Below are 16,487 nucleotides of genomic sequence, written 5' to 3'. Positions count from 1 at the left end.
AAAGCAGTAGGTTTATACTTAAAGCAATCTTATGGTAGTAACAATAAGTTTAAGCAATTTACAGACATTTTAAAAAACTGTTTACAATAGCTCAGTGGGCTCTGCAAATTATATTGTTTAGTACAGCATAAAAAATTTCTGAAAAGTTTACTATAAGTTGAAATTAAAAAAAAATTCCCCTCATTAGTTAGCATTACCGTTTGAAATGTATCTCACTAAAAACTCTGTCTTCTAAACATGATGAATATGATACCTAGCACAAAGTAAATATGTAACTATACATATTTAAAGAAAAATGATAAATTAATATTACTACCTCTATCAAGACAAAGTTAATGCAAAATATTTAGGATATTTACATTATAACTTTTAAAAGCCAAAGAAAAATGATCAATGACAGTTAACGATAATAGCTGAAGTGAGAATTGTCTACATGTGTTTCATATAGAGAATCTCTTTTAACTTCCACAAGAATGTCCTATTATTATTATGGTCTCCAAATAGTTGTGGAAATCAAAGATTAGCAAAGTCAGGTAACCTGCAAAAAACTACAGAAGTATTAATAGCAAAGCCAAATTTCCAGCTGAGGAAGAAATCATCTCCCGTAACAGCCAGAGCTGCAATGTCATGATTCCTATGCTTTTCCCTTACAAAGATTTTTTTTAGGTCTATTTAGAGCTGATAAGTTTAAACACCATATGTGAAAATAATATTTTAAAGAAAACTTTTTTTAACATCTTTATTGGAGTATAACTGCTTTGCAATGTTTAGTTTCTGCTGTATAACAAAGTGACTCAGCTATATGTTTACATATATCCCCATATCCCTTCCTTCTTGCATCTCCCTTCCACCCTCCCTATCCTACCCCTCTAGGTGGTCACAAAGCACCAAGCTGATCTTCCTGTGCTATGCAGCTGTTAAAGCAAAGACATAAATGCCTAAGAAATTGGCATTTCTGTGTTCCGTTGACATTTGAAATCTTTCCTCCTTTTGTATTTATTTAGACTTGGCTTTGGTGTAAATTTGAGATCCTTTTTGCACTTATTAAACAAATTTTAAAAGTGCCTTTCAACTGCATTTTTTTAAATTCCCAAATTGTAAACTTTATTGATATCAATATTCTTTTTAAAAACTTTATTGTCAAAAATTCTTTTCTTTCCTAGTTTCACATCTTAGAGATCTACTGTGGAAGACAGTATCAGAATGTAAATAAGTAAATAATAAAAATAAAAAGGAGTGGCATCTCTCCTGTGTTCCCATGTGTATTCTCTGCTGTTGGTTTTTTTTATACATTCAGGAGAAAGTAAGGAATAGTTGTCTCTCCACTTCAGAACACCAAAATCCTGTCTCTTTTTCTTGAATAAGGAAGAAGATCTTAAAACCCAATTTGCTACTTAGAAGGAAAGAGGGTCGTCTTCCTTTCCTTCTCTCTCCTGCCTATTCCTGTTAGTCAAGTAACCATTTATTCAGCAATTGGCATCTTCAGAAAGTTTAACTGGCAAACCTCTGCATGGAATTTAATTTATTACTTTAAAAGAGATGCAAAATGTTAAGATAAAACTAGATGATATCACAAAATTATTCAAAAGTAAACAAGATGAATGAAGCAGAGGAAGAGCTCACCTAAAGGGGCCTAAATTCCCATAATGTTATCATGAAATAGTATATCGTGAATAAACATCTTCACCTTGTTACAGATACTTTGAGTGCCTGACCATGGAGCAAATCCAAATGCTAAATTTGATCATAACAAGTATATCTGTAGTTTGTAAAAGCACCTTTGGAAGACAATTTTGGAATATTTTCAAGATGAAAACCTAAGATGGGCAAAATGCTAATTTACTTTAACTGAGTAAGTATAATACAGTTCAAAGGCAGGAGAGAGAGGCTGTGCTGCCCAAGTGACGCTCAGTAAACACCAATTGGTGACGCTGAAAGATATTCTGAAAGAAAGCAATATCTTGGAGATGTACACAATTTTGAGCTAAATCTATTCTTCTGTATAATAGAACTTGATATCTGAAGCAGAAAATAATATTGAGCAGATTAACATTCTCTGTCCCTTGATAATTTTGCTTATTAGTATCCTCATATACACAGCTAAAGCTGTAAAAACTGCCCCCAGAAAATTTTATTTGAATCTATAAATACACTTTTATTACTTAGCTACTCAAAGCAATTATGATATGATAATAAGTGATACTTTAAGTATCACTTAAATAATGCATTCTGATAATATAGTACAGAATAAAAAAGCACAAAGTACAGAACTACAACATGCCCTTCTTTAGTTGGTAAAGATCAGTTAAATACTATCAATGGACTATTCAACGGCTTATCTAAGAAAGTCAAATTACCAGTGTCAACTATGTTGTACTTTAGTACAATACGTTTGAAAAAAATATACCTATTAGGCACAGCAATAACCTGGTCACTTAAAAAGTAATAAAGTATAGTAGAATTCCTTCTGTAAATGTGGATGATAAAAAGAAGCCCTTTGCCTTTGACCCATTTTACCCCATTCCAAAGTAAAATGATCCCCCATCAACTGGGTTTGACCATTCCAGTAAAAACTACTTTAGCTTGTCTTGCTCAATTACTCACTTAAATTTTATACTCTTACTTGTAAACATATAACATTTTTGAGGAATTAAACTTCCTCAATACAACAGTTAAACTAGCTACCTACAACACTGAACTAAAAAATGTTGTAATCAAAAAATATTCACAGCAGGATACCTATTTCATGGTGTTAGTAATCCAACATTTATTCTTCACTAATTTATTCATTTAACAGCAAGTTATTGAGCTCTGCCCGAGTGCCAGGCCCTGTTTAAGCCCTGGGGACACAGTGGCGTACACATAGACACGTTCCTGTCCTGTGGGGCATCCATTCCACTAGGGATGACACAACTGACATACAAACTCCCAACAGAAGATGAGGACCAGCTGACTGCAAAAATACACCCAGGTGATTTGACTGGGAATAAGTGTGAGTGGGGTGAGGGCTCCTTGATTATGGGGTCAGGGAATAGCAGACTGAGGTCACATTCAAGGTGACACCTGCATGACAAGAAGTGTCAGCAGTAAGGCTACACTGAAAGGAGTGAATGGTAGAGAGAATGGGGGATAAGGTCAGAGAGGTCAGCAAAGCCCAAATCACACACAGCTTTAGGTCATGATGAAGAGTTTAGAGTTTATCATAAGACCAATGGGAAGCTCTTGGAGGGTTTTAAACAGGTGAGTGTCCCCATGATCTAATTTTTAAAAGGTCATTCTGGTGGCTGAATTGTGGTGGAATTCAAGGGGATTTTAGAAGAGCAAGTAGGAGACTCTTCTAGTGATCTTGGCAAGAGATGATGGTGACTATGCAATGAAGAGAATAGATGAACATAGGATAAGTTTTGGAGTTATATCTGATAGTACATACTGATGCATTAGATGGGGGAGTGGTGGTGAAGGCAAGGTGAAACTCAAGGCTGCCTTGGTACCATTTACTGAACTGAGGGAAGACTGGGGGAGGGATATTAGGACGGGGGAGTGTGAGGGGCAGCAGAGGTAAAGCAAGAGTCCAGTGGGGGGCCATGTTAGCCTTGGAATGTGTATTAAAAATTCAAGTAAATATGTCAAGGAGACAGTTGGATATAAAAATTTGAGGCTTAATGGAGAGGTCAGGGCTGGATTTATAAATGTGATAGCCATCAGGTATTGCTTGTATTTAAAGCTATAGGACTAGATCCAGGTAGAGAGTGTAGCTGGAGTAGAGGGTCAAAGACCCACCCCTAGAACAATTCACCATTGAGAGTTTGAAAACAGAAAAGCAGCCAGCAAAGGAGACTGAAGGCAGCATAGTTGAAGAGTTTGGAGGAAAACCATAGAACATGGCATCCTGGAAGCCACAAGCACAGAATGTTCAAGGACAGAGTATTCATCTCTATCAAATAATGTGAAGACATCAGGCAAGATGAGGACAGAAACATGACCATTAGATGTAATAAAAATGGAGGACATCAGTCACAGTAAACAGATTTCAGTGAGTTCTGGGTCTGGAAACCTATTTAGAGTCAATTGAGCTAAGAATGCGATGTGGAAAGATGGAGACAATGCTTCTGGTTACTGCGAAGGGTACAGAAAAATGGGGTAGAAACTGGAGGAGGAAAAGAAGTCAAGGGAGATATTAGGGTAGATACGAATGTTAGTGAGATTGCTTCAATGGAAAAGGAGAAACTGATGATATAGCAAGAAAACACATTTAACTGGTGGAGAAAGTCTTGGAACAAGTAAGAGGGGATGGTATCCAGAGCACAAGTAGAGACATCATCCTTAGACAAGAACAGGAACTCTCCACCCATTGCAATAGGTGGGACACAGAGTGTGAGTTTACGTATTAGTAGGTTGGTATGTTTTGGAGTAGATGATGAAGTGTTATTCTGGGACTAGACAAAGAACACATCCATATTACAGGATATCAAAGCTAGTGTACATGAATTATTTAAGTATGTATTTCTGTTATCATCTTAGGGAAGAATAAGGCAGTTTAGAGAAGAATTTGAGAATATATCTTAGATACTGCTTTTGCCTGATTGGAAATTTGATTCACCAGTTTCTCCCCTTTATATTCTTGTATACTGAGGATCTGTGACGCACCAGTTTGATCATTTTGTAATGCTAACAGATATGGAGTCAAACTCAAAATCTGTCTTCTTTGGCAAGTTTTATCCAACATCTTAATTTTCTCTGATTTTTTCCAGACCTCTAGGCTGCACCTCACAGTATAATTATGCAACTCATTCATTGCATGTTTATTTCCTGCTTGTATTATTTCAAATAGAGACAAGGATAAGACCAAGTACTTTATACTAAAATAACATTGTTTTCCCCTCTGTGAAAAACCTAGTGTTAGATATAAAGTAGGCACTTAATAAATGTTTGCTGACCAATTTATCTTTTAGAGTTCAATGGCTGATAAAAAGTTTTACACAGAAATTCTTTGGAATATGCATAATTCCTCATGGCGCCTGCTGGGTGCTGCTGAGAGATGCTGAAATCAATTTTCTCCTTTACATGCTATTCAGTTTGTTTGGGGCAAGGTCTACAAGGTATATCAATCAGGAGCATAATAGTGAGCCAAGTACAAGTTACCTTCCTACTAAGGTTTGCACCCACTATCTTTGAGCTTTGATATAAAAAAGTATTCAAGGGTAGGAAGCTTTAAGGAGAATTCAACAGTAAGGGTTGAGAATTACCCAGGGCTACTTGTATTCTGTAGCATAATATGGATTTGAAATCAATTTGGTAATATCCTTAGTGAAAAAAAAAATATTTGTAACAGAACACTCATTAACATAGCCTATTTTGCATTGTCTTATAATAATGTTTTCTTCAGTGCAGACTGAAAGCAGATATTAAGTATATAGATGTCTAATTTGTTAAAATATGTGAAGCATAAGTTTAATTCCAAATTTAATTCCTAATTCTTAAGCCAATTATAGCTATTTAGGTATCATTATATTTAAATCAGAAAGCAAATATCACTCATATATATTTTTCTTTTAAGAAGGAATTGTATCATCAGACAACACTGACCTTTAATTTTGTCCAATAGGCTACCATGGAAAGCTAATGAATTAGCAATTAGAATAGCAGTTAAAAACCAAAGGTCCCAGATATAACACTTGGCAGTCAATACAACTCCAAGGAAGACAGTGATTATAGCTACTATAAATTTTGTCACTCTATAAAATAAAGCAGTTACTGATAGAATGAACTATTCCATTTTTCCATGCTATATGCATACTGACAATTATCTAATGAAATATATCAAGAGACTTAGAATTTTAGACTATGTGAAAACCTATACCAAAACCATCAATAGGAATACCCTGTCAGTGGAATCCCATAGCACTAGGCAACATTAATAGAGACAATCTTTTAAAAGCATTTATTGTATAAAATATTTTTGAATAGTTGAATCATTTAATGAATTCTGTAAGATGCATGTGCATATATAAGATTTCTATTTGTCAATACTTACATATAAAAATCTGATAACAGAGTCACCAAGTCTATAGGTAAGAAATGTTAAACCTGTTTAGCTATTATTCTAGGTTTCTATTTATTTCTCACTAACCTACTTGGATTTTTATACTCTTTTTACTCAGATCATAAATTAGGTTCTGACTAGCCGTAAAATGGCAAAGTTTACTTTGTTCATTAAAAAAATAAATCCAGACAATTTAGAATTATTTTTAAATTAACCAATAAACTATGATCCATTAATTCTTTTTGTGGGTTCTTGGCAGGAGAGAGAATATACATTAGTAAGGGATTTTTTTTTAAATCACCAGGAAAAAAGATATATGAATCCTTCTCTTAAAGTTTTTTTTTCTCCCCCATGGAGGCAATATACCTTAAAATGGAAGTTATTAAGCAATTAATAACACAGAATTAACTAAAATATTGCAAATATGATAGTATAATATCTTGGTAAATATGAGAATTTTGAAAGTCATAAAATTAAAGACTGATATGTGTAAGATCAATAGACATGATTTATCACTATTTAATATGAGCTTTAATTTTTAAATGCTATGTTCCAATAAAAAAGTGGACTGCACAGGAAAATTGAAATTTCAATAAAGAATCAAGACAAAATAAACAAACTTTATATTAAAGTACCTTTAAGGGGTATATACTTACGCAGCAACCTCCTCTTTTGACAATCCTTTGAAATTCACCTCCAGATAATGATCTATGTCATCTTTTTCTTTGATCAATTGAGACCTAAATGAAATGGAAAGAAATAATAAAGCACTGCCTTAAATCGAGTTGAAAAGCTACCAAACATAAAATGCCACCAGAAGAACAGAAATATTCTGGGGACAATATCATACATAATAAATGTTCTGTAAAAGCTATAGAGTTAGGTTGTTCATTGATAATTTCAAAATTTTAATTTTCTTGAATGGAAAGAGGCAGAGAAGAATACTAACCTCAGTGTGTAAACAGATAAAACACCAACACATTAAAATACTCGCATTCTTAAGTAAATAGGGTTTTCTCCTCAAAGCATTATAAGATCTTCCATTTTACTCATGTTTTCTCATAATATAGCTTTCCAGCTACAGAAGTCAGATTCTGTTTGGCACAGGATCTTGTAATAATACTTATTTGATACAAATGTGTTAAAATTATTGGTTGCAAACATTACAGAATTTTGCTCTGACATGCTGTTTGAGTGGTTTTTAAAATCACACATAAAACTCAAATTATTATTAAAAGTTCAAGGTGAAAGTGATTTTAAGAAGACTTTAATGAGAAATATATTACACATGTAGTATGTTCAATCTTCATACAGCTGGCACCTTTAAAAATAAGCAGACTATGAACATCTTATGACAACAGGAGTATGGGATACACAGATACCTTTTTATTCAGAAGCTAATGGAGAATGTTGATACAAAGCTTTGCCTTAAATGGTTATGATAAAAATGTTTTTCTTCAATAAAATGAATACAAAAAAATTTTCTTTAAAATCTCTCTTATTCTAGGGATGTGAGACTGGGCTATGTTTTTGCTCGTGTTGAAAAGAAAATGTAATCTCAATTATTACAAAAGACAGGAAGAAGAAGCTAGCTATTTCAGATTTTGTAAATACATCACATTATTCAAAAGGAAAATGGAAAATAAGAATGTATATACTGGAATTATGCATCTATTGAAAATTTTCTGTTTTTCACATTATTTGAAAATAAAATTACAATTTTCTACACTTCTATTTTACTATTTCTACAGTTTTCAATTCTATTACCAAAGAACTTTGATGGTAGTTCAGCTGAATGTATTTATTTTGGTCCAGGGGCTTTGGTCTTTGCCAGAAATACCAAAAATGAGGTATGGTCCTTCTCAGAACAAAGTAGTCTCATAATACTTTGATCATTATGCCTTGTAGGAATTGAAAGGTAAGCATAAAAAAAAATCAAACCTATATATAGGTTTTAATTTTCTTGAATGGAAAGAGGCAGGGAAGAATACTAACCTCAGTGTGTAAACAAATAAAACACCAACACATTAAAACACTCTGCATTCTTAAGTAAATGGGTTTTTCTCCACATCCACCTATCCTATATATAGGTTTATATTGATAAATAATATGTGCATTACTAAAAATCAATAAAACTATAAGTGGAAATTTCTAAATAACACAATCTTAGTTAATATTCATAATTACGATAAAATACATCAAGTTCCTGCCCTACAGTTTTTCTTTCGGCTGCATTTGAAAACTCCATAAGCTCAGCAGACATTCACAGGCAGTGGTGGTTCGATGATGCATTTTCAAGCCCCAGGATCATTTCAGGAGCTAAATCGTGCCTGCCAGTTTACCCCGGTAGTAAGACTGTGTCATCCTTCCTCCAAAACAGAAATCAGTGCTTGGGACCTTGTGGTTTAGATGCCATACATCTTTCATGCCTAAAGCTTCTGCTTTCAATTCTCCACACGTATTTTAAAAAGGAAATGTATTTCCAAAGCTTTACAGGAAGCACAATGTAATGGTAATAGAAAATAAAATGATCAAATGAGTGCTAGCCTGCTAAATAAACAGATTCTTAATCTTTGAATGAGGTTCATCAATCCTTCTGAAACAGCAAATTTGAATATTCTGAATATAACAGTATACTTTTGTTTTCAAACAATTTTGTTTTCTGAGATATGCTATTTACATTTTTTACTGCAAGAAACTCGTTCTGTAGGAATAAAAAATGAAAGCCAGGGTCACGTACCTTGGAATTGTTCTGGGGGAACATGGCAGCTTCTGTCTGGCTAAGGCCGTAAGCTTTGGGCGTGTCATGCACAGTGGGGGCAGGGTGGTCATTTTGGACTACTGAAAAAAAAAACCAGAAATGGTATTTTAAAGAATAAATCATTCAAAGAATCTTTTAAGACATTATTAGAGATCCACAGTCAGTTGTCTGAGCCGAGAATGCCTCTGTGTGTAGATCTATAGCTCTGTTATTCAGTCATGAAGCTCAGAGAGTGAATTCTGCAGGTTGCTTCTCTCATTATTTTCTTCTACTATCTGCCTTTTGGCCAATTTATTACTTGTCTGCACCTCCATCACAAAGTGGAAAAGGAGAAAATTTGATAAATGCATTGAAGATTCAGACAATTAGGAGCTTTGTTATGGGTTTTGTTAGTGGAGCTGGTTGCAATTAAAAAGTGAAGATTTTTAGGACAGCTATAGATTTCAAATGCTCATGCTTTTCTCTCCTGTTACAATCAATAATTAAAATTTTTTCATACTTTGCTGTCTTCTAAAACTTTCTCACTCACAAATAAAGCCTTTCCCTTAGAAGTGATAAATGCTAAGAACAATTCTCAACAAGGAGACAGCTTCCCTGAGAGAGCACATAGCTACAACAGTGTACAGATCACTTCAAAATGTAGTGGTTTAATCGCACCAAAAAGAATAAAATACCTAGGAATAAACCTACCTAAGGAGGCAAAAGACCTGTACTCTGAAACCTATAAGATGCTGATGAAAGAAGTTGAAGACAATACAAACAGATGGAAAGATACACCATGTTCTTGGATTGGAAGAATAAATATTGTTAAAATGACTGTACTACCCATGGCAATCTACAGATTCAATGCAATCCCTATCAAATTACCAATGGCATTTTTCACAAAACTGGAACAAAAAATTTGAGAATATGTATGGAAATACAAAAGACCCCAAAGAGCCAAAACAATCTTGAGAAAGAAGAATGGAGCTGGAGGAATCACACTCCCTCATTTCACACTATACTACAAAGCTACAGTGATCAAAACAGTATGGTACCAGCACAAAAACAGACACAAAGATCAATGGAACGGGATAGAAAGTCCAGAAATAAATCCATACTCTTAAGGTCAACAAATCTATGATGAAGGAGGCGAGAATATACAATGGAAAAAAGACCATCTCTTCAATAAGTGGTGCTGGGAAAACTGGACAGTTACATGTAAAAGAATGAGATTAGAACATTCTCTAACACCATATACAAAATTAAACTCAAAATGGATTAAAGACCTAAATGTAAGACTGGATATAAAGTTCCTAGAGGAAAACATAGGCAGAACATTCTTTGACATAAATTGCAGCAATATTTTTTTGGATCTGTCCCCCAGAGTAATGGAAACAAAAGCAAAGATAAACAAATAGCACCTAATTAAACTTAAAAGACTTTGCACAGCAAAGGAAACCATAAACAAAATGAAAAGACAACCTATGAAATGAGAGAAAATATTTGCAAACAATGTGACCGACAAGGGATTAATTTCCAAAATGTACAAATAGCTCATACAGCTCAATATCAAAAAAGCAAACAACCCAATCAAAAAATGGGCAGAGACCTAAATAGACATTTCTCCAAATAAGACATACAGATGGCCAACAGGCACATGAAAAGATGCTCAATGTCACTAATTATTAGAGAAATACAAATCAAAATTACAATGAGGTGTCACCTCACACGAGTCAGAATGGCCATCATCAAAAAGCCTGCAAGTAATAAATACTGGAGAGAGTGTTAAAAAAAAGGAAATCTCCTACACTGTGGGTGGGAATGTAAATTGGTGCAGCCACTATGGAAAACAGTATGGAGTTTCCTTAAAAAAAACTAAAAATAGAGTTACCATATGATCCAGCAATCCCATTCCTGGGCACATATCTGGAAAAGATGAAAACTCTAAATCAAAAAGATACATGCACCCCCATGTTCACAGCAGCACTATTTACAATAGCCAAGACATGAGAGCGACCTAAATGCCCATTGACCAATGAATGGATAAAGAAGATATCACACACACACACACACACACACACACACACACAGTGGAAATATTACTCAGCCATAAAAAGAATGAAATAATGCCATTTGCAGCAACACGGATGGACCTAGAGATTATCATACTAAGTGAAGTAAGTCAGACAGAGAAAGACAAATATCATATGATATTACTTATATGTGGAATCTTAAAAAAAATGATACAAATGACCTTATTTACAAAGTGAAAATAGACTCACAGATGCAGTAAAAAAAATCTTATGGTTACCAAAGGGGAAAAGGGGAGGGATAAATTAGAAATTTGGGATTAACAGATACACACTACTATATATAAAATAAACAATAGGATCTACTGTAGAGCACAAGGAACCATATTCAGTACCTTGTAATAACCTATACTGGAAAAGAATTTGAAAAAGAATATACATATATATATTCATATATATATATACAATTGAATCAATTTGCTATATACTTGAAACATTGTAAATCAACTATACTTCAACTAAAAAATATGTAGTGGTTTAAAACAATAATCAAAGTAAAAAGAAGTCTTTTACTTTATGTGGGTCAGGAATTAGGAGAAAGAACAATGGGAATGGATGGCTTTTCTCTACTCAATTTTGACTGGGGCCTCTGCTGGGAAGACTCAGAAGGATGGGGTAACTCAGTGGTGGGAAACAGGAATTTTCTGTAAGGTCTTCACTCGTGTAACTGGTGGCTGATGCTACTAGCTGGGACCTCAGCTGGGGCTGTCTGTCAGAACACATACATGTGACCTCCTCATACAACTTGGGCTTCCTCTCAGTATGGCAGCCTCAGACTTCTTAGGTGGCAACTCAGGGTTCCAAAGGCAAGTACCCAAAGAAAAGCCAGATGGAAGCTGTATCCCCTTCTAGGGCCTGGCTTTGGAAGTCACATAGCATCTCTTCCACTGTAAAAATCGGCTGCTCACCAGTAGCCAAGGGATGAATAAGAGCAGAAAAAGATGAAGTCAGAGAAGCTAAGGAGGAACCTGGTGCTGTTCTGATGGTATAGGGTCTTGAAAGTTACTGTAAAAAAATGTGACTTTTACTCTGATTGGAGGATTTTGAGCCCAGGAGTGACATGGTCTGAGTTACACCTTGAAAGGATTGCTCTGGCTTCTCTTTTGGACTTAGACTGTAGGGGGCAGAAGGAAAGGCAGCGGAGGCCAGTTGGAGGTTGTTGTGAAATCTGGGTGACAGAGAATGATAGAGGTGGACAAACATGGTCACAGCTGAGGTAGCACCACCTGTGGCCAGCAGAGACAAGATATTCCTCTAGTGCTACAAAGCCATGGGGGGACGGAGGGTGGAAAGCAATGAGATTTGAGGGAAAATCTTTTGAAATTCAGTGTAGAAATAGGCAGTTTTTTGTTTCTTAAAAAAAGATTATTACTCCAGCCTGAAAATAATTATTCACATAATTAAAGAGAATATTCTAATGGAGATCAGTGTCATGATATAACAGAATCCTGATATTACCCAGATTATCAGTGCATGGTATGATCCATGAAATATAAGGTCAACTTATTTTTATACAGTTATAGCTTTAAAGCACTCAGTCTAAACAGCAAATGTTAGTCCTCTCCTCCAAAACAAACATTAGAAACATAATGTATTATACTCCATAACTTCCTAATATAGTGACTTAACTCTTTTGTATTTAAAAATAAATCTATTTTTCTGATCACATGTTATATCAACTCTTTGAGTTAATTGGATAACCAGAACTTACTAAATGGCAATATTATGTAGAACATGCGGCACGAAGTTAAAACTAACATAGGATTAGACCTCGTGTACAGATTTGAAGGGCAAAGGCTCCCCAAACCTACCTCTTGTAAGCCTATTTCAGAGAAGCTGTGAAGACTCTACGTTCCAGAGTCCTCCAAGGATATGGAGCAAATCTGGGCCATCTCAGTTCTTAACCTAGACCTCTCTGCCCCCAGGGGATTTGGAAGGGGAAAGAAACAATGCCTGTGCTGGCTTCAGCACGCAGGTCCTTCCCTGACAAATTAAGACTGTTCTGAGAGCTCCCACTTTGGTCACCAAGGGCACTGGGCAGAGGTATCTCTGCATAATTGCAGGGACCTCTGAAGGGTTCCCCAAGGAACTTCAAAACGAGAAAAGAGTACTTGTAATTTCTCCCCAAACTAGGAAGACCCACCTACTTGTACACAGATAGAGGGATCAAACCCCAGAAGCTCCGATCCATCTCACATTTCCCATCAAGGTGTGTATAAGCCTCCCAAGAACTGGCCTACCAGGTTGGGACATAAAATTTATCCTTATTGATGTTTACTTGGGTCAGGCTGTTTTTCCTAGAAAATACAAGCCTCTAATGAAATCTTATGCAAATGTTATATACATGGAGAGGAAAACGTCTTCTTTGTCACCCAGATCAACTGCGATTTTTCTTTTTCAAAATCAGAGTTAACGTTTCCAACCATTAAAGTTTCAGCTGCCAGTTCCTTCATTTTGCTCCTCTCTGATCTGAGAACATTAGCAGCAGGAGCACCTTTACTCTTAAATTTAGTTTAGTGTAAGTATTGCAAGGCCTGCTGGCAAGCCTCAAGGCACAACTCTGAATGGGGGTGGTCAGGGCAGAATGATAAAGTGGGTGCTACTGCAGGAAGGGGAATGGTTCAGATTCAGGTATATAAGGGAGGATAATGAGAGGTACTACTCTGGCTGGTACCAAAATGAGCTTAGCCCCAGAAGGTTAGGGTGAAGCAGTCTGTTAGGGGACTGAGAGGCAGCTCCCCCAGTGCTACCAAATGGGCAGCCTACTCTGGCCACCACAGGTGCTGAGACAAAGATCAAAAGGCTGCCTTCAGCCATTCCACTCTTGGTATTCAGAAGAGATTTGGTGGATTCTCTGATCTCCTGGTTGGCTCCTGTTTCACAGTTACAGTCTCTAAGTTTGGCCCGCACATGCAAAAAACAAATGAGAATGGAGAAATACAGGATGAAGGGTTTGAGAGGGATGGATCAGGCTGAATGTGTCCCATGGTGTGAGTTTACATTTCTGGTCCCCAGGTAAAATTCTTCAAAGAGTAGCCCTCTTGCTCAGGATCCCCAGAGATCCTTATCAGGAAACACAAAGGAGGGGGAGGCCTAGAGTTGTATAGGCAGAGGCTACCTGGGAGTAACTATGTCTGAGGCTGACCACTGTCTCCAGAATTCAGTCGTTTGGGGGTAAAAGCTGAAATGTGAGAAATAAGGCCAATAAACCACAGCAAGCAAATGTATCATGTGTCATCAAGAGAGTTCAAAATAAATATGATTTAACAAAATCATTGATAAGAATTGGAACTTTTCATATTATCACCATAAGCTCTTTTACTATGAAAGTTTAAAGAAAACTACAGAAGAAATATCAATAATTTGCTCCTGAAAAGAGTAAAAAAAAGAGTCAGTAAATGTTTATCCCTTGTATCATAATTTTTGCATACATCTAGCATTCTATGGTAGGTTATTAGGTTGTTAAATAAATAGAAATCACAGATTTCCTACTCACTAACATTTATTGACAGTTAAATCAAAATTTAAAGCGGGAAAAGTGTTTGAAGGCGGGCCATGTTTCATTCGACTTACATTTGGAGATTACTGCTGGAGGCCTCTCCAGGCTTACAGACTTCAGCCTGAAAATCTGGAAGCAAAGAATAACAGCAAAGGAGAGAAGGAAAAAAGTTAAAAATTAGTTAAAGGAATAACCCCCCTTCCTGCTCCAAATAGTGGAATAAGATTTATTCATACAACAAAAACCAGGTACTTACTATACAGTTAGATAAACTTAAAAAAAAAAATCCTGCTGTGATAGATGACTTATTATGTCGATGATTAAAGATGCAAACCATAAAAAAAATTACAAAGTATAGCTCCTATGGAAGAAACTAATCACTAATTCAATGAAATGCCAATACATCTGAAATATGTATGTGTTTTGATATATTCTTATACAAATGTGACATTAGGGATCTCTCAAACTTATGACAGACTGGGTTATCTACCAAAACCGAGGGCATCTCAGTTCCCTTGTGCTCCCATCCAGTTCTAAACAGGACTAATTGATTTATTCCTACTCCTGTTTATTTTTTCCATTGCCCTCACAGGGTGAACTGGGCGGCGAGAAGAGCGCCTTTCTGCGCTCCTCCGTCTATGCATTTCTTGAAGTAAATGGTGAGGGCCTTGGCTCAGGAAGCCTGAGTCCCTAGATTGACGGAGGAAGGTCTGTCGGGGTCAGGGGAAGGACTGCCCGAAAGAACGACTCGTCTCTTCTAAGAGTTCGTCACGAACCTCGAGGGACTGGCCCTGGTGAACAGCTCTGGTTTTCCGTTCCGCCTAAGTGTGTCCCCGACCGGTAGCAGGTGCTGGGCGCCGGCGCTGCCCTCTCCTCCCGCGGTTGTTTCCGCACCCTGCAGAGCAGGCGCAGAGAGAAGACGCGAGAGCGTTTCCAGGGATACAGAGGGGGCGGGGGGGGGGGCCGGGCGGGGGCGGGGTTAGGCTGAACCGGGATTCGGGATTGGGGCAGTTTCCTGGCTCGTCGGGGACGGGGGCGGAGCCTACTGAGCCGTGTGCTGGGTCTCCAGACCCAGAAGGCTTTTCCCGCCAGACTGCTCTCAGAAGTTAGACTTATTTCAGAAATTAGTTCACGCAACCGAAGAGCCTCGAATTTGCCGCCCTGAATCATTTCCTTCACGGCACCGAATCCTCAGTATTTTGCAACATTTCCCTGTCGTCCACAGATTGATGGAAAAACGCTCAGGCTGGGAATCAAGACCATCAAGACCCGAAGTCACTTTAACCAGCTGAATAAGTCCTTCCTTAGCCTCTGTTGCTGTCAGAACCATCTTTTTCCAGCCCCATGCAAATACCTTTCCCAATCCTGTCTCCAGAAAGAGAATCCAATTTTGAGTTGTGGTGAGCTAAAAACCCGAGGTCTCTTACATAGACTCCTCCTCCGTCCTGTCTTTATATGTATATATTTTAAAATTTCCCCTAAAACTCAGGATTTTATATTTACACCCACTTAATGTCAGCCTGTTAATCCCAGCCCATGCTTTCATCCCTCCTCTCACATATAAATGTAAGAAAGTGAGCTTCCTAGCTCATTGTCGCATACAGATAGAGGGCAAGAGAGTGAGGCTGTTGTTTTTTACTCCACCAAATATAGACGTGCTGGAAGGCAAGGCTCTTATTCATTGCCTACTGTCACGCACTGTAGGAAAGCCAGCAATACTGCTCACACCAATCATTCTACTAACCATAAATCGATTCTGTTTGGACTACAAGCATAACAACCATAACCACGCTTTCATTCCAACATCTAATTTGCTGCAATAAATTACTAAATTATTTCCACCAAGTAAATTTACACTATACATTCAGTTGATCACTGTGACTATCTGTGACTGGGCTCCATGCGATCCCTCACATCAGTAAGGATCATTCTATTCTCATGAACTCATTTCCCAGTTTCTAGCAACACCTTAACACAACTCCACGATGACCTGTGTTAATTCTGTTCCAGTCCTTCCTGCCTTTTCAGGTTCAACGTCTGTGAATTCCATGCACCTTCCTTCCTACATGAGACTCTTCCAGCGTGGCTTTTTGGAGGCTCCTTCCTGCCTCT

The 16,487-nt window shown here is 36.9% G+C and overlaps 1 protein-coding gene across 2 annotated transcripts in view; it reads right to left on the bottom strand.

The window, feature by feature from the left end:
* Positions 1 to 15,263, bottom strand: part of TTC29 (tetratricopeptide repeat domain 29) — a 261,762-nt gene extending 246,499 nt beyond the window's left edge. For both annotated transcript variants that reach the window (XM_033857319.2, XM_073805519.1), the window contains exons 1-4: positions 15,152 to 15,263; positions 14,450 to 14,504; positions 8,784 to 8,884; positions 6,700 to 6,783 (exon numbers count right to left, since the gene is read on the bottom strand). In XM_033857319.2, coding sequence (XP_033713210.1) covers positions 6,700 to 6,783; positions 8,784 to 8,875 — 176 coding nt within the window. In that variant the 5' untranslated portion in view covers positions 8,876 to 8,884; positions 14,450 to 14,504; positions 15,152 to 15,263. The remainder of the gene's footprint in view (positions 1 to 6,699; positions 6,784 to 8,783; positions 8,885 to 14,449; positions 14,505 to 15,151) is intronic.
* Between the last annotated feature and the right edge of the window lie 1,224 nt (positions 15,264 to 16,487).

This window comes from Tursiops truncatus, chromosome 5, assembly GCF_011762595.2.
Source record: "Tursiops truncatus isolate mTurTru1 chromosome 5, mTurTru1.mat.Y, whole genome shotgun sequence".
Classification (NCBI taxonomy): domain Eukaryota; kingdom Metazoa; phylum Chordata; class Mammalia; order Artiodactyla; family Delphinidae; genus Tursiops; species Tursiops truncatus.
This window is presented reverse-complemented; position numbering and strand designations above follow the sequence as displayed.